General features: G+C 36.5%; 1 protein-coding gene across 2 annotated transcripts in view; it reads right to left on the reverse strand.

The window, feature by feature from the left end:
* PUS10 (pseudouridine synthase 10) overlaps positions 1-22104 on the reverse strand; it is a 106413-nt gene that overhangs the window by 13311 nt on the left and 70998 nt on the right. For both annotated transcript variants that reach the window (XM_004470479.5, XM_004470481.5), the window contains exons 5-14: positions 19368-19402; positions 16054-16165; positions 13712-13773; positions 12545-12590; positions 10444-10508; positions 8511-8596; positions 7316-7441; positions 1698-1754; positions 681-757; positions 534-589 (exon numbers count right to left, since the gene is read on the reverse strand). In XM_004470479.5, the coding sequence (XP_004470536.1) occupies positions 534-589; positions 681-757; positions 1698-1754; positions 7316-7441; positions 8511-8596; positions 10444-10508; positions 12545-12590; positions 13712-13773; positions 16054-16165; positions 19368-19402 (722 nt within the window). The remainder of the gene's footprint in view (positions 1-533; positions 590-680; positions 758-1697; positions 1755-7315; positions 7442-8510; positions 8597-10443; positions 10509-12544; positions 12591-13711; positions 13774-16053; positions 16166-19367; positions 19403-22104) is intronic.

Below are 22104 nucleotides of genomic sequence, written 5' to 3' on the forward strand. Positions count from 1 at the left end.
TCCAGTCATCAGTTGGTGGACACTTGGGTTGTTACTACTTTTTGGCTATTATGAACATTCATACACAAGTCTTTGTGTGGATGTCTGTTTTCATTTCTCTTGGGTATATACATAGAAATGGAATTGCTAGGTTGTTAGTAATACTATGTTTGACCTTTTGAAAAACTGCCAGAATATTTTCCAAAGTGGCCACACTTAGAATCCTACCAGCAACACATGAGGTTCCAATTTCTCCACATCCTCGCCAATACTTTTTTATTGTCTGTCTTATTATAGCCATCCTAGTGGATGTGAAGTGGTTTGAGTTGCATTTCCCTAATAGCTAATGATGTTTAACATCTTTTCATGTGTTCATTGATTAGTCATATATCCTCTTTGGAGAAATGTCTACCAAATCTTATTTTTAATTATTTGCTTTTCTGTTATTGAGTTGTAAGAGTTCTTATATCCTCTGAATACAAATTCCTTTTCGGACATTTGATCTGCAAACAAAACTTCCCTTTTGAAATCATCTCCAGTGAGCCTACCCTTACCTTGTAACAAGCTGCAAGTCCCGTACTTGGATTTTGTCAGATGCATTATTAATTTTCTGTAGTAGCAGAAAAAAGAAAAACAGTCATTCTAGCTCAGTTACAGAGTTGCAGAAACATGACGATTTCCATGTCATGGAAGTGGTTTACCTGCTGAAGTTCCTTAATTTCTTGTGAAGTGAAATGTACTCTATGAGGATTCACCAGCTCAATTGCAAAGGGCCTTCCTGGCAGCACACACCCCGTCATGAAACAGAAACGTGTTGATGGAGTTAACATTTGGGCTAACGCAAAAGGTTCAGGAGGTGTGAAAAACAGTTTGAGCTCTAGAGGACTGACAGTTTGGTGACAATGACTACATCTGGGGAAGGGAAGAATGTATGAAAAGAATCACAGGGCTTTTTTGGGAGGTAAGGGGCTACTAACTCAAGAACACAGTATGTGAAAATGACTGCTTTCCCAAAGGTCCCTTGAACAAGCTTGTGTTAATTACAAAATAAAAACCCAAATGACAACTAATTTAGTTGGTTTCTGTCACATTCAGCAATGTCCAGGTATACCAGGCTGAAATCCATCCTCCTAGCCTAATCCAAACGGAAAAGCTGTATTCTGTAAAAGAAAGGGACTATACATATCATACAGTTCTAGATTAACTCTCATCATCTTTAATGTAGTGCAAACAACGTAAAATGAGATAAATGAAGAGTAAGAGAAAAGAATCACTTCTTAAATGAAGTGTATTTTGAAAACTGTACAGGTACTGTTGAAATGTTATTAAATGGAACAATTATTAATCAAACTGTTGGAGAAAATCAGGCATCTCCCTTTGAATTAATATAACAGGTTGGCCTCTAGAGAAATGATTCCAGTTAAGACATATATCAGGGGTATGGGGAGTGGGGCATATGGGACTCTCCTTCATTTTTTTAATATAACATTTTGTGTTATCTATGTATATTTTTAAAAAAAATAAAAACTATATATAAAAAAAAGATATATAGTTTATAAAGGTAGTTCTATAATCCACAAAGCATCTCCACTTGGAGAAGTTCTGGGCTCTGCCCATTTTTTTTCAGGTTTGGTTAAGTGACTATGGTAAGCCTGCTGTCTGAAAGGGACGATAATGTGAAAGTTAGTTCTAGTCAGGTGATGCTGTTGCAATCTTACCATTTCCTAATGTTCTCACATCTACATCTTCTCTTCCAGAGGAGGAAAAATTAAAACCTTTGGAAAGCAGATAAAGAAAAAAAAAATCAGAGACATAATAGTCCTAAGATATTGGTTCCCAATCTTTGATGGAAACCAAATTTAAAGGATAGTCATCTTCCTGCTCCAACCTCTAATAAAAATAGTAATGATAATATATGGGGTGCTTACTATACGCCAGACACTGGTCTAAAATTTTTGTATACATTATTTCATTCGATCCTTTTTATAATCTTATGAAGTAGGTGTTAAAAGAACACCAAGCCTCAGAAAGGTTAGGTAATTTCCCAAGGTCCCACAATTAAATGGCAAAAGGTAAGTGTTTCTGATGTCAAAGTCAGACCTTACCCATCATCCCCCACCACTGGCCCATGAGAAATCCAGGGCACAGCAGTGTGTGGAGGCAGCACCCCCTCTACCCTGGCCATACCCTTATGGTGAAAACTCTATCATCTTTCTTTCTTTCTTTAAAACAAAACAAAAGAAAGCAAAAACATTTATTTATGAATTAAAATCTGTGAAAGGAAGAGGAGGAAAAAAACGTTTGACTCTTTAGAAAGAAAATTCATTAGACAAACAAACCTAAGTTGGGACTGTGACAAAACCAATTCATATTCCAAGATAAAGGGATCTTCGCAGACTAAAAGCTGCAGATAGTGGTAGAAGGGGAAAATGGTTAAAAAAAAAAAAGGTTGTGGGAAGATTACCTGGCAACTTTCTTATATACAGAATTGACTGATGATTTCACCATCATTGTCAAAGCAAGCATTCTTATGAGCAGGCACTGTTCTAAATGGTTTATATATGTTAACGACATGAAATTGGTATTATTATCTCAGTTTTACATGAGGAAGCTGAGAGGGAGACAGGATAGTTAATTTGCCTAAAGTCACATAGTTGGTAAGTGGTCAGGTCAGGATTGGTTCCAAGCAGTCTACCTCTAGAGCCTCTACTCTTAGTCACTGTGCTCAGACTCATACCCACAGGTACCACAGGACCAGTCTTCTTGGACAAGGGCCTGAGAAAGGCTGAGATGTTTTGGGAACTATGATGGCATGGTCAGTCTTCAAAGTAGTAAAATTTAAGGTTTCTCAACATAAAGGGTGATGGCTGGGAGTACCAGGGGTTACTTTGATTTATTCACTTAGTGCACAAAATACCTATAGAGTGCCTTAATTACGCTGTGTGAGGTACTGTGCTGGATGCTGGGAGACAAAGGCAAACAAGTTGGACATAGTCTTTATCCTCACAGACTTCACTGTTTGTGGAGGGATCTGGGTAGTGTTAGAACAAGAGAAATACAGGAACCTTCCTGCACTAAGAGTACAACTAATTATGAGGCTTATATTTATTCTTCTAGTCACTTTGCTAGAAGCACAAAGTGAAGAAGAAAAAGATTGCTGGGAAGAGTAAAAAATAAGATGGAGGGAACCAGGTATAGCTCAACTAGTTCGGTGCCTGCCTACCACATGGGAGGTCCTGGATTTGGGTCCCAGTGCTTCCTAAAGAAGATGAGCAGATGCCATACCCATGGCAACAAGCTGGACACAGCACCTGCTGCAACAAGCAGATGCCTAAATGAGCATATGCCACAAGCCAGCAGATGCTGCAGCCCACAGGGAGTGGATATGACTCAGGCCATTGGGCACTCACTTCCCATCTGGGAGGTCCTGGGTTCAGTTCCCGGTGTCTCCTGGAGAAGGTGAGCAAACAATGAGCAGACATAGATGAAAGAACCATCAGGGGGAGGGAGAGATAAATTTTAAAAAATAATAATAAAGTAAATAAATAAATCTTAATAAATAAATAAGATGGAAAGGGTGGGATGGGGAAAAGAGCTCTATAGCATGCTGTCAGCCATTTTTTTCCTAGGATAGATTCACATGCTAAGTTTCCATGTTTATTTAAGAAAAGGGGAGGCTAAAAGGCTTAAAAAGTCCCTTGAAAACAACACTGAAATTTAGCCCTCCTTTTTGGGATGTGTAGCTATGAAGAAAGGAGGATTTTACCTTCAAGGATTTTGCCTTGCAGAAATCCCTTTAGCATGGTAAGTCCAATACTTATTGAAAACATGGGCTCCAGGTTTTTGTCCATCATACACTGCCAGAGTGAAGTAGACTCCTCTCTGACCCACAGAGACCAAAGTTGCAGGTCCCACAGAGAGGTACAACCCAGGGCTGGTTTGGAAGGGCTAGACATCCAAGGAAGGCCTAGAATTCAAGCTGCTGGTTAGGCTCAAAAGATTGGGTGACCTGTGCAGTGTTAAGACTTGAGGACTGGCCCCCTGAAAAGCTGTAAGGAGCCACAAGGTCAGGTTCTTCTCCAAGGAGAGAATCTAGGCCAGGCAGAGAGCAGGATTCCATGGACCTTTAAGTCCCATTCTGTGCTGGTCTCCATTATCAAGTTACCTGCAAACCCACAGCAATTAGTGGCTTCCAGTCAGAGTCAACAGACTCAACAGACTCCAGCTGTAGCACTAAGAAGGAATGGGAAGCTACTGCTAAATGAAGACTTCAAAATGGTATCTAGGAAGCTAAAGGATAAAGATTTCCTGGAGCTATGTTTGCCTTTCACCTATCTACCATAATCTCTAAACCAGCCATCATGTCAGGGTACGAAGGGACTCCACAGTGAGGGAGCCAGAACCTGTGACAGGTGTAGCATGAAAGGACCGAAAGAGGTAGCTCTACCAGTTACTACAAAATCAGACCGGAAATTGAAATTCATAAAAAGTCCATAAAACTCCTTTCCCACAAATTGCACCCCATCAATAAGAAAGAGGTGCAGTAAGCTGGGCTTTTGGCACAACAGAGCAGCCTTAAACCCAGGGTAATGAAGAAGGGGATTTATTATATCTTTAGGAAAATGTTTCAAATTTGAGAACTAAGTAAAACATTCTTGGACTCCAAAGTGAGAAATATGTTTGGAGGCAAACCATAAAAGTTTTTTAGTGTACAAATATGAGTAATAACAAATGAAAAAGGAAAAGGAACCACTGCCTTAGATATTGGGAAATACATGTTTAAAATTGCATTCAATTTCCTAAATTCACATTATGCTTTACCCTGTCCCTCTAATACTATGAGTTATTTGAGCCTTCTCAATGGAACAGAGATTTCAGAAAAAAAAATAGAACAAAATAAAATAAGAACAAGAATGATCAGGAACTAGAGGTGGTTCAGCCCGACTCTATTTGTTCCTCATGTAGGGGGTCAGCAAGACAATGGACTGAAGGATCGGAAGAGGCCAGATGTTGAAGAGCCAGAATGTCAAGTTTGAACTTTATCTTGTGGCTAGCCACTGACAAATTTTCACAAAAAATCCTTACACAAACTGATCGTGAGAGTGTTTCAAAGTTTATTATACAATAACTAGGGAACTGGAAAGTAGATAATAGAGTGTGCCAGTTTGAAGTGACTGGGAAACAAGTATATCCCATTTACGGGAAGACACCTTTATATAAGGAGCTAGTGTGCACAGTGCAATGCTGATTTATTTCATTGAGCCATAAAACTGTCGAAATATAGCAATACAACAGTCAGAACCATCTTCCCAGAGTTGTCAGATATGAACCATTAATCAGAAATAAGTAATAAATCAAAAAAGCACCGGGAAGCAGATTTAGCTCAATGGATAAAGCATCCGCCTACCACATGGGAGGTCCAAGGTTCAAACCCAGGGCCTCCTGACCCATGTGGTGAAGCTGGGCCACGCGCAGTGCTGATATGCACAAGGAGTGCCGTGCCAAACAGGGGTGTCCCCATGTAGGGGAGCCCAACATGCAAGGAGTGCACCCCAGAAGGAGAGCCACCCTGCATGATAAAGAACAGTCTGCCCAGGAGTGGTGCCGCTCACACGAAGAGCTGACCCAATAAAAAAGACACATAGATTTCTGGTGCCGCTGACAAGAATACAAGCAGACACAGAAGAATACACAGCGAATGGACACAGAGACCAGAAAACTTGGTGGGGGGGGGGGTAGGGAAGAAAAGCAAATAAAAAATAAATCTTAAAAAAAAAAAAAAGCACAGTTTAGCAAATTGATCTGTGCTATTAATCAGGCATTTCAAACCACAAAGCTTTATCCCTGACAAGAAGCCAGTTAACATAGAGGCCCAGAAGAAATCTGCCTTTACTCAAGTGGCTCTCAATAAATTTCTTCAGCATACAATTACAGATGCTGAACCCACAGCTTACTTTATTTTCAGTAAGGGGACAAGTTTACCCCCTCAAATGGAAAATGACAACAAACCACCTCATGAAAGATTGCAAGGGGAAACGTGCAGCTGTTTCAGAGACCTCCAGCAGTCCTAGAGGTAAGAGGGTTTCCTTGGGACCCAAATAATCAGAACTGAAAGTTTCTTGAAACTTCTTATAGAAAGGTTAAGGTGTAAGGTAGCCCCATAAAGAGTTTGCAAAACACTTTTTGCGCTAACACTTTATTTTCACTTCTTTATAATTTGGATAAGCACCACTTTCTCAGTGAAGGTAATACAATCAAAACAATTATTGTATAAGCTCTGTTCTATGTAACAGTCAAAGTCTCATGAACTCGCAAGTTAATAAGTATTAAACCAGGAGGGTGAAAACTCCCAGCAATTGCCCAGAGTCTTCACTTTTAAAGTTTTGGAAAATATTAGTTTGCTGGGTTACTTTCCTCTCTATTCAGTAAACAATTCTTAAAGACCCTTAAAGAAAAGGGCCCACCTACCTGATAGGGCATGAACTGTAAGAGGGATGTGGTTTGAAGTGCTTCTTTTTCTTCCTGACAATCCAAAGAGCTGGAAAGACAGCTCTCTCTCATCTAGACCATCTGCTTGCCATTCGTTGCCAAAGCAGGCTCCTCTTAAGGTTTTTCTAACTCTGTTAGGAGATCCATTCTAAAGTCACATTACTCACTGCCTACGGTTTTCCTGATGTGCAATATGATTTCCTGCTATTGAAATCTTAGTCCTTTCCTCTTGTCTAATCCTAGGTGAAATCACAAGGTTTTTCTGCCTCTGACCTGACAGGCCTGTTGAGACAAGGGAAACATTAAGCCAGACAGGACTGGACTCATCACGCAAACCCGGAAATACTTAGGAAATTAAAACACAACACAGCGTCTATTAAGTCTTTGTAAAATGGCTGTTGTTGATGTATTTTCTCTAGGCTTGAACTTTATCCCAGGGCACTTTCTAGGTTAAGATGAAAGCCAGGTATTTGCCAGTGATTATTCTTGATCTAGCACTATGAAGTTGTGTTTAATTTCCTCATAGTCCCAAAAAGAGGCCAAAATTGAGGCCCGTCAGGTCAGGGCTTAAGTACAAACATATTTAAAGTAGTTTCAATTGTTTTGGATTTCCCCAGGAGAAAGCAATCACCTGGAGAGAGGAAAGAAATCCTTGGGCACATAGGCCCTATCCAGCTCAGGCCTCAGGCCAGAGTCATTTGAGACATGACCTGTGTTGATGGAAGCCAAGGGGTCCAGGCTTGGTGGTGATCTATAGAACATAAAAAACTTTCTGCCACCCCCAAGAAATGTATTTATGAATGACAAATGTATTTAAAATTATGAATATTATAATTATAACACCTACCCTCTGCTTTGAATACTGCCAACAGATGATCAGAAATTAATTCTTCCACAGAAGATTCCAGCTTTCTTTCTCCATCAATTATCCAAGGAGTTTGTGGTAGATTCCTGGAGTATTTATTATATCTCCCTGTCAAAGAAATATCAGATAGCCTGGATGGAATGGTGTGGATTAACACAGTAGGATAAAAAGAAAAGCAACCACTATTTACTAAGTGCCGATATCTTAGGTGCTGTGATATAAAACAAGGTCTAGTCCTCACCTAATTTACAATCTAATTTGGGGAACCAAGACAGAGACATGTATTAATTAAATAAATAAAGATTTAAAGTAACAATAGAAAAGACAGCTAAAGAATATATGAATTGTTCGAATGTGTTCTTAAGGAAGGCTCAATATATTTATTAATCTGATTGGCTGACTAAACAGCTGTAATAGTACAGAACATATCAGGAATCATCAAAAAAAAAGCAAGTAATGCATTGACATCTGATTAATAACACTTTCAGTGTAATAATTACCAGTTATTACCAAAAAATTCCAAAGAATTCAAAATACAGGAAATTTTGAAGTTTTTGTAATTTAAAATGAAAGAAACAAAGGGAAAAAAAAAACAGAATCTGACTGCTGTATGAATAAAGCTACATTAGGGCAAGGTAGCTTTTGTTGTCCCAGGGCAATGTATGATAGTAAAGGCTAAAGAACAATTTGATTTTAGGTATTATTATGAAATACCTATAACTTTCCAAACAAAAACTGACTGCTAGATTACTCCCTGGGAAGAATTAAGGCAACAAGTTTTGTTCAGACAGAAGCTAAGAGAATTTAGTCATTTTGGAGATGATAAAATTATTGTTTCAAGTTTGCTTTCTTGTTATAAAACATCTCCTCTGCTGTCTTACTCCTAACCAGTCTGGGATATCGACATCTACTTGTATTTCCCTTGGCCATCTCTGATGAAATCTATTAAAACCTGGTAAGTATTACTTCCCTTTGGCATGGCATTTAAAATAACATATCTCCTGAGTGATTGTTAAGAATACCTACAGAACCTAAAATAAGCTTAACTATCAGTTCTAATTCTCAAAAGATTTAACTATCAGAACCTAATAATAAGAATAATACTGAGGAATCATCATGAGTTTTTCAGAAAGGAAAGTTGACAGCGTAAGTATATTCTAAACTAAATATATTTTACCAGCCACAAAAACAGCACCATGAGCACATTCAATTTCAAGAACAGTGCATACAGCCTCTGGTGAGTTTGGAGGACAAGGGAACTGCCTGCAAAACAAAATAAATTTTATGGCTACTATCTTTCAGACATGCTATTGAATCACATAACCAAGATGAATCAGCATTGTCTGAGGCACACACTGAGCCTGAGTCTCTCAAAGACTAAGCCTCTCCCTAGTTTTACATTTATGACTAAAAAGGGTCCTTCAGGTCTCTGGAGCACCACTTTTAATACTCGGCAGTGGCACAAACTTAGTAAATTAGGACTCTGAAGCAATCTTTCACACTCAGGAGATTTCATCTTACCAGATGATAATTTCCAACAGCCTCAAGAGTTGGGAGAAGAATCCATGTATATGAAGTGGAAGCCTCACCAGGATCTTTAAACCCTTTTGCTATGCACAGACACTTGCTCTTGGCTTACTTGAGTCTCGATCTGGTATGCAGTGACAGACTGGTCACAGAAGTAGGTCCCACCTGTGGGAGGGCCTTTTGCCATTTTTCTCATTCTTTTTCCTTCTGACACCCAACTATGCCCTTAAGAGAGAGATCACAAAGCCAGAAAAAGTAGAATGTGGCAGACTCTACCCTCTTAGCAAATTTTTCTTTTTTATGATTTATTTTCCCCCTTCCCTTCCCCGCTGTCCTGCTGTTTTTGCTGTCCATTCACTGTGTGATCTTCTGTATCTATTTCTCTTTTTTCCTTCTCTTCTCATTTTTTCTCTTCTAGGATTCACCAAGATTCGATCCTGGAGACTCCTGATGTGGAGAGAGGATCCCTGTCACTTGAGTCACCTCAGTTCCTGTTTTCTGCTGTGCTTCACCTTGAAAGTCCCCTTGTCTCTCTTTTGATGCCTCATCATCTTGCCACATGACTCACTTGCACGGGCACTGGCTTACCATGCGGGCACTCATGTAGGCACTGGCTAGCTGCACAGGCATGCTTTCTCCTCTTCTTTTTCAACAGGAGACCCCAGAGATCAAACCCAGGTCCTCCCATTTGGTAGGCAGAAGCCCTATCTCTTGAGCCACATGCACATCCCCCTCTTAGCAAATTAACTCCAGTCCAATGGAGGACAGAGAAGGAACACCAGTGCTGTGACTTTATTCTCTATTTACCATGTGGGAGCTTCCAAAGATATTAACTGGACAGCAGCCTACCGGTACATGACTAGTTGTAGACTTAACCCCAAATGCATGCCCTGAAAATTTCATATGGTCTCCCAAGATGTCTTAACAAAGAAATCATTTAGAAACTCAGTAACTATTGCTTATATAGAGGGAATTGCCTTCACTTTCCAAAATTTATTTCCTTTATGAGACATGTTTTTAGTCGGTAAAATACATGAAACCATCCTTTGCTGTCTGAAATTTATTCAAGGATATTCTGAAAGAATAACTAATATTCTTTACTAAAATGAACACACTAAGAATTAAAATATAATATTTATTGTATTTATTTTACTGCAGCATATTTTACCAAGTGGGAAAACTTACATGTCTCTTCCCTCTCTCCTGGAGATGGACAACACTAGGAGATGCAGGACACGGAATGTAGTAGGAACAGCACTGGTCTGGGGAATCAGGAAACAAGTTCTAGGCCTACTCTCTATTATCTATGTGAAACCTTGGGCAAATCACCACCCTCTTTGGACTGCAATATCCTTTTCTAAAAAATAAAGAAGCAGGATTTGCCTCATAAATTCAAGTATTAATTTGACAAGCATCACTACATGCCAGGCACTATGCCAAGGACTGAGGATACAACAATGATTAAGACACAATCCTGTCCTTGAAATACATCCAGTCTTGTTTTAGAGATAACCCAAATTATCTCTACATTCTCTTTTTTCCAAAACTCCATGATGCTCCTTTGTTTCTACATTTCTACTTACTTGCGGAAATCCTCTTCTTTTATCTTATTCAAAGCTTTCATAACTGCCATTCTAGTGAATACCGACTAAATAGAATAAAATGAAAAAACATTTTATCACCTAGACAAGAAAATATCAGAGGTGAAACAGAGAACATGGTTGGAGAAATTACATCAGTTTATATACTTAAAAGGGGAAAAGATTTGATCATTTCAAGAAAATAAAGTTAAGTGTTCATTATTTCAGTTCTGCATTTGGTATACTTCTACCACCTTTCTCCTCAATATAGTCTGTAGCTATGAAACCACAGAAATGCAGCAGAACAGGTGTCCTTTACTGCACTATCCCACTCCTCTCAAAATGTGATATTCTTCAAATACAAAAATGATGACATAGCAGGAACAGGCTTTGACTTTTTTCCCAGGTCGCAAGAGGAATTTAGACTGATCTACCTTTTCTTTCCCTACATCCCTTTCAGGGCCACAATATATAATTTTACCAGGGTAAGGGAAAAAATAGAGCCAACCAGCCTGCCCTGGCAACCAGCAACTCAAAATCACCATCTACAAACTAAGCAAATTTACTATTAAAAAAAAGTTTTTTTTTAAAATAAGAAAAAGCAAACTGCATGAGTGTACCACAACTAATGTGTGTATATATATACAGACTTACTATGATAAGTCACAATGATTTCTCTTGTTATAAGGAATTAAATTTGATGGAAAATGAGTACGATGGAGGCATCTCAACAGTTTATCATCAAAGCAATTACTTTTTAAACCATACTGTAAGGATCCCTAGGAAGTTCTGCAAGGTACCACAGGAGGGGCACTGAAAATAAAGTACCTATTTGATAAGACATGAAATCTTAGGCCTGAAAGAAACTCAAAAGGTCATTCAATTTACTCCCAGCCATGAGGCAGGAAAATTGTGTTAAGACTCTACAACTCCCACTGGCCAAATGGTGTGGTGTCCATGATGCATTGATACAAATTTCCTTATCTCACTGTCTGATGCTGGTACTTGAGTATTTCCTCAAAGATTACAAAAAATAAATCTAGATCTTCAATATAAATATGGCTTACAGATCATTTGGGCAGAGCTTCCCAAATGGTGTGACAAAGAGGTAAGGCTGTGAGAACCCCCAGGCCTGTCCCCTCCTACCTGAAAACAACTTCATCTGTTAGCCTCAGGGTGCAGAGCAAACATAGTATTGTTCTAGTTGTGTCAAGATGTGAGAAAAGAAGGAAAACACTGCTTTTGGCTTGGTCTGCATTTCTAATTCTTTCTGTGCAGGGTGTTTGACAAATGTTACAAACTAACTTTCTCCCCCAGTTCTAAAAGGCTTAACAATTAGTCAAAATCCGAGGAACGGCAATAGATGTGTCTTTGACAATAAACATATTCTTTTTAACAGCCACCACAACAAAAATGGATGCCAGAAAGTAGACTATGGGAATGCTTGAGTTTCTGCACAAAAAAAAACCCAGCTCAATAGTTATTGGCATGAAAACTTGTCAGTAAAGTACTCTGCCATTCTATCTTGGTATAACATAAACTACAAGTACATGTCAACTAATCTATTCATTCATGAAGATAAGCTAGCATCAGACAGTAAGGGGGAGTCTAAATGAAATGGCCTTTTCGCAGTATAGACTAAAATAGGATATATTAATTCAGGACTGTACTAAATAAAATTATTTAATTCAGGACTGTGCTAAATAAAATAATTATACTTTAAAAACACATATTTCTGAAAAATGGATATTAGACAAGCCTTTGGAATGCTACTGCTATTTACCAAGGATTTTCCTAGATGATGTAATTTTGGGGATTAAAATCTAAAAGTCAAATTACCCCAAACAGGTAAAAGAAACATCATTGAAATACTGTTCTAAATTTAACAACATCAGGGAAACAACCCAGACATGACACAAACACAAGGATATTTATGTGTTATGACTTCTTAGCCTGAGGTAAAGGATGTTCTTAGTATAATAGAACAGACTAATTCTTTGTATAACAGAGTTCATGTTTCTAATGAATATTCTTTTTGTTGTAAATCTGAATGTTTAGCTAAGATAAAATCCACTAAAGAATAAGAAGTAGGGAGAATTCTTACCTGTTTGTTTTTGGCTGGCTTGAAACAATCTGGACATACTGCACCTCTAAAAATTCAAGTTAATATAAAAGGTGGATGAGTTTATTTTGGGGTGGACAAAATTCAGATATATTTTAAACAATATGGCTGCTAAACTCAAGCTATCAGGAGCAGACAAAATGAATCCTGATAATGAGCTACATTAGTTTGCCTGTACCAGGGCTTCTTAACCAGGGGTTCACGGATTTCAGGTGTCTGTGAGCTTGAATTAAAAAAAAATCAGCTCAATTAGATGTTCAACACGCCTTGTTAAATACTACACCACAGTTTAACATTCTTATTCAAGATAAACAACAACAGTCTGTACATTGACATGTCTTTAAAAAATAAATTTTAACTTTAACTTTCCTTTATTTTTGGCGTATTGGATTATTTAATGTGTTAAGAAAGAAACATGTATAATATTATATCATACATTTTAAAATTTTAGTAACTATTTCAATACATGTAACTGATTTCCTTTGTAATTTTATTTTATGCATTTAAAAACATTTTTGTGGGGACATGGTGCGGGTGTGATATATTTATTAAATAATACACTATATAGTGTGGACTTAGTATGATGTTTATTTTGATGTAGCATGTTCTGAGTGTAGTGGATAACTGCCTGCAAAAAGGTTGGTAAGGATGGCGGAGATGGTTTTATGATGCCATGGTAAAACTCGAATTTGTAAATGTTTACCAAAAATGACCCTTTTTTACAAAATCAATTAAAAAAAAGAATGGAAAAAAAAAATGACCCTTTGAAGAGATGTTGAACTGTTAGGTTATCAGGTATTGAAATTATGGGAAAGTTGTAAAACATAGTTTTGAATAATCCTAAAATTTAAATTAAAGACATGCTGATGTTGAATATCATAACACTATCTGCCACTATATTCTGAGAAAGGGCCCATAGTTTTCACCTGACTGGCAAAGGAGTTCATGGAACAAAAGAGGTTAAGAACCCCTGGCCTAGACCTTCATATTCGAGAGCACATTTTAAACATTCTAAGATATAAGTTCTTATACACTCATTAGAAGAGGAGAAATATTACTTTCATGGAAACCAAAGATCATTAACATATGAAAACCAAAGAGCTTTAACAATGTTACACAATTGTCTTTGTTGTTTACATGGCAACTTACAGGAAGTGGCAATCCTCAACTGTTTCTGGATGAGCAAAGACCACACTCACTTCAAACAAGCTCTAAAAATTAAAGGACAGTTTAGAAATGAGCAAAAGGAAACCAACACCTAACAACTTATGAATGAAAATAGAAATTGGCCCTTAAAGATTGGCTCAGAAAAAGAGTGACAAGGAAAACTGGAAATACTACTGCTCTCAAATCAGACTGTTCAGAGGGCAGTTGTAAAAGAAATAGTTGTGCTTTTTCTAACTTGTAAAACTCAGTCATTAGCAATCCTACCAAAAACTTTAAAAATAAATTTTAAAAGGGCAGGATTTATATGGGTTTTAAACATAATAAAGTATGAAGCTAAATGAGAATTTAGGGAATGAGAAGGAGATAGTAACTGAAAGAAATGAAGAATTGTTCCTGTGAATTCTAATCTAATTATGATTCAAACTAGCAAGACAAAACTGTTTTATTCACAGCCTTAAAAACTTCTGTATGAGGTTTCCTTTTAAAAGTACTCAAACTTCTTAGTGGATTTGATTTTTAAAAGAGATATCTTATTTATTTTTTATTGTATTACAAACATGATACCTACAAATTATAAAATAATCAAGCAAGGAGATGTTTTTCAATCCCCCTCCACTGAGGTAAAACAATGAATACTTTGGTATATTTCCTTTCAGCTATTTTTTTTGGAAAATTGTTTTATTCAATTAATATCATGGACATTTTTTTCAACTCTAGGGAGTCAGACATTTAAGTTTCAGAAAGTTTTGCTGTTATAAAAAAATACTACAATGAACAGCCTTGTATACACAAAAAGCACAAAGTACAATTTCATACTGTAAATACAACTACATACAACGAAAATATAAAAAGTTCCACACTGAGAAAAAGATATAAATGTCATGTCATGTTACAATTTTGTTTTTCACTGATGAGTTCTGTATTTATTGAGTGTATTGGCTTGTCTTCAACCCTATTAGCTATATTAGAATCACAATAGTGAACAGCTATTTTTCCTGTTCCCTTTTGTAATCTACAAAGTAAAATTAAAATGAACACATTCCTTTTACTCAAGAAAGATTCAACCTGAATCTATTAGGTCATTTTTGCATCTTTTGTTTTCTATTTTCTGTTCTCACTGATTCAACATGTAAAATTATTTGTGCTTCAAAACTGAAGTTTTAGGTAAAAATATTTTGCATCAATGACTTCTCTAATTTCCAAAGTACTTTCATTACCTCATTTCCTTCTCATACTATCTGTGAAGCTGTGAAGTGGTTTTATTCTCTATTTTCTCAGTGTATAGTTTAAAGAACAGTTAGAGCTTATTCTCACAGATGGAAAAAGAGATACATAATTCAGAATAGCGGGAGGAAGGGAGGGAGGAAGGAAGGAGGGAGGGAAGGAGAGAGGGAGGGAGGAAGGAAGGAGAGAAAGAAGGAAAAAGAGAATGAGGGAGAGAGAGAAAAAGAGAGGGAAAGGGAGAGGGAGAGACAGAAAGAAAAGAAAAGAAAAGAAAAGAAAAGAAAAGAAAAGAAAAGAAAAGAAAAGAAAAGAAAAGAAAAGAGAAGAGAAGAGAAGAGAAGAGAAGAGAAGAGAAGAGAAAAGAAAAGAAAAAAGAAAAAAAAAAGACCTAACTATTTACTTGACTAGGGGTGTGTCTGATATTCAGGGAATTTCCTTCAAGTAAAATGATAAGGAGATGAGGCAATACTATTAATATCTAATTTTGGATGAGCTGGGAAGATGGCCTGTTTTCACATCTGGAAATCTGTTAAACTCCTTCCTGAAATTCAGTCCATTTCAGAGACTGATGCAAGGTCTGCTCTGGACTAGGGAAGATGGCAAAGTGTTATGGTTTCAAAGACAGTCTCTGCCTAAAAGTAAATAGAGGGACTTGAGACGCCAACAAGGCAGCAATAGATTGAGTTCATGGTTACCGTCATTAGGTTCTGTTCACATATTTGAAAACAGGATTAGCCATACCTAAGCCAAAATTAAAAGTCTAGAGTTTACCCTGTACTTGCTAACAGTTACTTATTTATTGCTTTGTGTCAGTAAATCTGTCTCCCCAATTAAATTATAAATACATTAAAGATGTGTGTTTTAATCTTCTAAGGTCATTAAGGGTACACTACACCTATTATAATCGTGTTTGGATAACAAACAAGTCTTGGGAAAAAAAGAAAAAAATTTAAGAATGCTATACTTTAACATTTAAAAAGTTTAAAAATCCTTCACTGAATTAAAGAGAAGTTTCCTTTGGCTAACCAAAACTCTGCCAAATAATGAAGTAAAACTAGCAAAACCACAGAACAAAATTAACAATGCTGATGACCCAATACCTTTCCATCAATGGGAACACCCAGCTCCTCAGAAAACAGGGGATGAGTTATCCATTTGTAGGCTTCTTTTAGCTGAACTATATCATTTCTTCCCAACGACAGATTTTGCTTTCTGAATAACATAAAAATTATTTCACTGACATGAAAAACTTCACTATTTTTATTAGGGCAAGAATTTATGCAATTATTTAAAAATACTTATTAGTATCTACTATGTGCCAGACACTCTTTTTTACACATTAGAGAGAAAGCAGAAAATAAAATAGGCATAAATTCCTTACCTTGTGGACCTTATATTCTAGCGGAATCAAGAAACTACTTTTTAAATCGCAACTATTTTTAAAGAGTAAAGACAAAAGCATAGAATTTTTACATGAGAAGTCAGAAAGCTGAAATATAGAAGATTGTCTATTTCTCAGAAACTAAAGGACTATGTATTACAACAATCCTCTCCAGGCTAAAAATGCTCACATCTACTCTCTTGCCAAAACTGGTGGCTTACTTTTGGGAAATCAAAGTAAAAGCTGTGTTTTTTGTTTGTTTATTTGTTTTTTGGTCTTTACTACTGAAGAAGAAATACAAAATCCTAAAATATCAATGATCTGATAGGCTCACCAGTATTGTATCAGATAAATGTCTGAATAAAAGTCTGACATTTCCCCAAAATCAACTCATAAGCCAATAAATAGGTTTTGGGAAGTCCCTATTATGAATTCTAGCTTTTAGTTCGTAATTTAAAATTGGTGATAGAAAGGACTGAGGAAAGAAGAAAGGAAAACAAGGTATGGTATTATTAAAAATGCTCTACTCTGCTGAGAATTGCATGATATCATCACTAACTAACAAGCCCACATCTTTCAAATAATTAGAACTTTAAATCAGCCATATGGCTATTTACAGGGCTGCATTTAACAAAAGAGATCCTAGGACAACTTGTGAATCATTCCTTTTAATGATCTATTCCCACCAGTAGAAATTACCATTTACGGCCAATATCCATTTCAATTTAATTCTGGAAGACCAAAAGACACTACTAACTGCAGGTAGAACACAAAAAATAATTCAGCTAACGACTAAATTTAATTGATCTGGAAAAAACACAAGAATATAAAGACCCCTCTTGCTCTAAAAATGCAAATTAAGACAGTTGATCTACTTGTTCTGTACCCCTCTGAAAATATAACTGTTTCTGCTGAGTGCTTTCATATGCTTTGGGAATTTCTGATAATGAAGTATTCAGATAAGTTCTACATCTAACAAATAATCAAATTATTTCCCTACAATCAAGAACTTTTTCAAACACTAAGTGTTTGAACCTTATAAACTGTTCCTAATTCTCGAACATTTTTGGTGTTTTAAAAGACTATCTTGAGATTGTATTAACAGTTTACTTAATGATATCTGAATACAAATAACACCAGAGTTGAAGAGTAAATAGATTAATATATGAAAACACACTGGAAATGGTAAAGAGTTGAACAGAAAAACACAAGAATTTAAAACCATTTAAAAATTGTTCAGATTCTAGAGTCCAAAGGCAATGCAGCAAAAACCTATCCTAAAGATGGTTAAAACATTACTCATTAGGTATTTAAGAAAACTCGTGTTTTAAAACTTAACAGTTTTCCAAATATATTTAGAGTGCATTAGTCTAGATAAAAAATATCAACTGGAAGTATTCTTCCCTCCAGATTAAGGAGCCAAAGGAGAGGTTTAACTACATCTCAGACACCCTTAGCCTTATATGTAAGACAAAAATATAATACTTAAGATGCAGAATTTACAGTCCTGAAAGTTGTATGTAGCTGATAACTTTTCTAATATAATTTAGGGCAAATGTTTTCGCAGAGTCTTTAGCAAGTGCCTGATTGTCCATTAGAGATTAGTGCTCTTTATGGTAAATTCAAGTTCCCTATTTAGTACTTAGTAACTGCATTTCTCTCTCACCTTTTGCAGGTAACTACTAGTGAAGATGTTAGCTGCAATCATTTTGCTACAGATACAAAATAAATGACAACATTCTATATTGAAGAAGAGTCAAAATATCCAATGTGATTATTTTTTTCTAAATTCCCCAACTGATTCTTTAATGGCAGTTCCTCACATTGTTTTGATTGATAGACACTGAAGTAAAAGCTTAACATCATACTTTTTTTTCTGTCCCAGTATCCCTGTATTAAACAGGATCTTCAGAAGAACTAAGTCTAGTTAAAAATCCTTTGATAAGGAATCAAAACAGCTACTTATGAGCAAAATGAATATGAATTAGAAACATTTTGAAAATAGCATGGTCTGACTACACTAAGAAATTTCTTAACATTGGATCAACTTTTGTTATTACAGCATAATCACAAGCACTTGAGATCAACTTAACATAACATAATTAAATCCCAAACCTTTGATAAATACATAGTATTAAAAGTGCAGGTGTGAAATAAAAAACAACAGAGACCAAAAAAATTTTTTCTGCAAGTCACTTTAAGTATGATATTCTAATACAGAAATCTATACTTCTGTCTTCAGTTTTCTCTCCAGAGTACACAGGAACCTCTAGTGGTCACATGGTCCTTTTGATATTGGTACAGAATTTTTAGTTTCAAAATCTGAAAATTAAGGTATGGTATGTTTCTTATTTCTTAACTCAGTCGGCAAGTGAATCCTGATTTGAATATGTTAGGCTACTTGAGACTTTACCAAACACAATGTGAAAATTCACATTTTATTGCAGATAGGTTAACGTGTTTAATTATACAGTACTACACCAGCCCAGGAGGAGAGGGTATGCTCTAAGTGGTATTCACACCACTTATAACATTTTTATAATCTGAGAAATTCTAAGTTCCAAAACACATCTGGGTTTGAGATAAAAGATTGTGGACTTCTGTTTTCTATGTCTTATTTATTTATGTAGCCTGCTAAAAAATATAAACTGTTCACTGCTGTCCTACCTTAACTAGGATTTTACTTGGTATCTTTCACTTTTTCTGAGTTTCTAAGACCAATGTACAATTTATTCTTTTAAAATAACTGACCAAACTATATTATATAAGTATTTAATGCATATGAAATATGTATTTACATTCACATTAACTCTACAAAAATAATAGACTACTAATATGCTATGCAAATGAACTGATTAAATTAAGGTTGACATCCTAAAATTGATACAATAAATATATTTTTTATACAATAAAAAAATTAGAGTGAGCTAGTGAACTCACTCTAAAACAAGAGATGGTATTAATAAGAGTACTTTAAGAATCAGGTATCTTGTACATAAATGATAGTAAAAATTCCCTACCTAAACTACTTACCCCATTTCCTGTTTTACCAGCAACCATGCAGCATGCTGTAGGCAATTTAGTCACACCCAGAAAGAAAAGAAAAGGGGGAAAATGTTCAGTGAAATTTGAGTTCCAATATCATTACTGAAGTATTTAACTAATTTGCTAATCAAACTCCCCTTTTTAGGAGAGGAGTTAGTGTTCAGAAATGTGGCAGTGACATCAGTCTCATTTAAAATCAGAAATGAGGTAAGAATCCATTTCACCATGCTGGCTTGCTGTGGCCTAGGAATTCAACAGGGGTATTCCCTCCTTCTTACAGATATCTATTTCTCATTAATGAGGTATACGTTTCTCAACATGGGTGGCTTGCACATTTTTTTCTTGAAAGACCTTACTATTTTCAAAGGGGAAGGTGCCAAATGACTATTAGTCCCCAAAATAACAGAATTAAAGGCCTGAGGGATTTTTTGTGTTTTTTTCCCCCTTAAATTAGGGCTAACAACAACTTTTTTTTTAAAAGGAAGTAACCCAGGACCTTGTATATGGGAAGCAAGCACTCAATCACTGAGCTACATCTGCTCCCAAATGAGAGTTGGCTTTTTTTTCGTTGTTGTTGTTTTTATAGGAGGTACTGGGGAATGAAGGAAAGAGGTGCTCAATCACTAAGCTACATCTACTCCCATAAATTTTTAACACTACCTAGTTAATATCTATGTTAAGGAGTAAAATGGACTACTGTCTGCAACTCACTTTGAAATACAACAAAAACTGAGGTGGACTGACAGGTAGATAAATGGTTGGATATATTATAAAGTAAATGCAGGAAATGGTAACAATTCTAGAATCTAGGTAGGTATATGGTATTCACTGTGTAGTTATTTCAATTTTTTTTTTCTTTTCTCAAAAATTTTCCCATTTTTAAAATATTTTATATGTTTGAAAACTCTCATAAGAAAATGTTAGAGGAAAAGTTCTGGTAAGGATTAATAAAAAATTGAAAAAAATCAACTAAAATGAAGACAGCATTCACAATCAGGGAAGATATCAGGATTAAATGAAATTCATATAAAATGCCTAGCATAGGGAAACAGATGTGACTCAAGCAGTTGGCCTCCTGTCTACCAGATGGAGGGTCCAGGGTTCGATGACCAGGGCCTCCTGGTGAAGGCAAGCTGGCCCACATGGTCAGCCAGCCCACAAGGAGTGCCAGCCCATGAAGGAGTGCCACCCCATGCAGGAATGCCGTCCCACACAGGAGTGCCGGCTGACGCAGAGAGCTGGTGCAGCAAGATGACGCAACAAGAGACACAGAGGAGAGACAATGAGAAGATGTAGCAGAACAGGGAGCTGAGGTGGCACAAGAGAAAGATCGCCTCTCTCCCATTCCGGAAGGTCCCAGGATTGGTTCCCGGAGCCACCTAATGAGAAAACAAGCAGACACAGAAAGAACACACAGCGAATGGACACAAAGAGCAGACAACAAGGGGGAGATAAATAAATTAAATAAATCTTAAAAAACATATATACCTAGCATAATAAATGTGTGACATTGAGATTTTTCAGTTTTCCATTAGACATGCCCCCTCACCCCAGCTTTTACTTTAAAGAAAGGGAATGGCATACCTTGTCTCAGTATCCTATCCTATTTTGTAAACTGGAAAGGGGCATACATGTATAAGTTAATGAAAAACCAAATGTAGTCTATGCATCTGCATGTCACATTATCATTCACATTTACCTCAAGAGCTGGCTTAATATATGCATATGCTGTTGTGCATATGTAGAACGCTGTCCTTTTAACCTTTAACCTTTAATCCTGTCCCTTCAAATGACCACCAGGACATTAGAGACTTCTGAAGAACTACTTAAGATCATTTACAAACATTAGGGGCATCAATTAGTTCACACTACAGCAAAGCAGAGTAAAGCAGTCACTAGTTAGGGAAGAACTGTTCGCAGTACCTGAATGTCTCTGCACCAGTACCTTCTGATTGGTTTATTCTGTTTAGGCTTTACCTTATTTCTAGGATTCAATTTCCTAACTTGTAATATGAGAGAACTAGATTGAGATTATTGTAATTTAAACTTTTCTAGAGGGCCAAAGGTTATCATTAATGGACCTTAGCTAGTAGACTGCTTTGTAATAGAGGCTATTCAAAATTTATAGGACTTCAATCATAAACTAAGTGAATAATGATCTCCTAAAACTGAAACCTTGTACTCAGTGTCGTACCACGCTTCCTTCAGCTTCCATATTTTGTTTCCTCATCTATAAGGGGATGTTAACAGTCCCTTGCAGGGTTACTGTAAAGATATAATGAAACTGTATATGTAAGGAACCAAGTAGAACTTCAGGCAGGTACTTAATAAATGGTTAACTATTATTGTTGTTGAACTGAAACCTTACCTGCAATTTGCAAATAATAAAAAAATTCAGAATTATCCTTTAAAAGGTATACAGTACTTGATTCCCATTCCCTTGTTGTTGTTTTATTTTTGTTTGTTTTTTTAGGTACTAGGGCTAGGGGCTGAACGGGACCTCATATGCGGGAAGTCGGCACTCAACCACTGAGCCACATCAACTCCCCTGAGCTGGTTTTTTCCTTTGCTTGTTGGTTTGTTTCCAATTTTTAGGAGGCACTGGACACCGAACCTGGACCTCCCATGTGGGAAGCAGGTGTTCAACTGTTTGAGTCATATCTGCTCCCCCCTTCCTTTTCAATAGATAGTTTAGAACCTCCCTCATCAATGATATTCTCAGGGG

The sequence above is a fragment of the Dasypus novemcinctus genome, chromosome 17 (assembly GCF_030445035.2).
Source record: "Dasypus novemcinctus isolate mDasNov1 chromosome 17, mDasNov1.1.hap2, whole genome shotgun sequence".
Taxonomy (NCBI): Eukaryota; Metazoa; Chordata; class Mammalia; order Cingulata; family Dasypodidae; genus Dasypus; species Dasypus novemcinctus.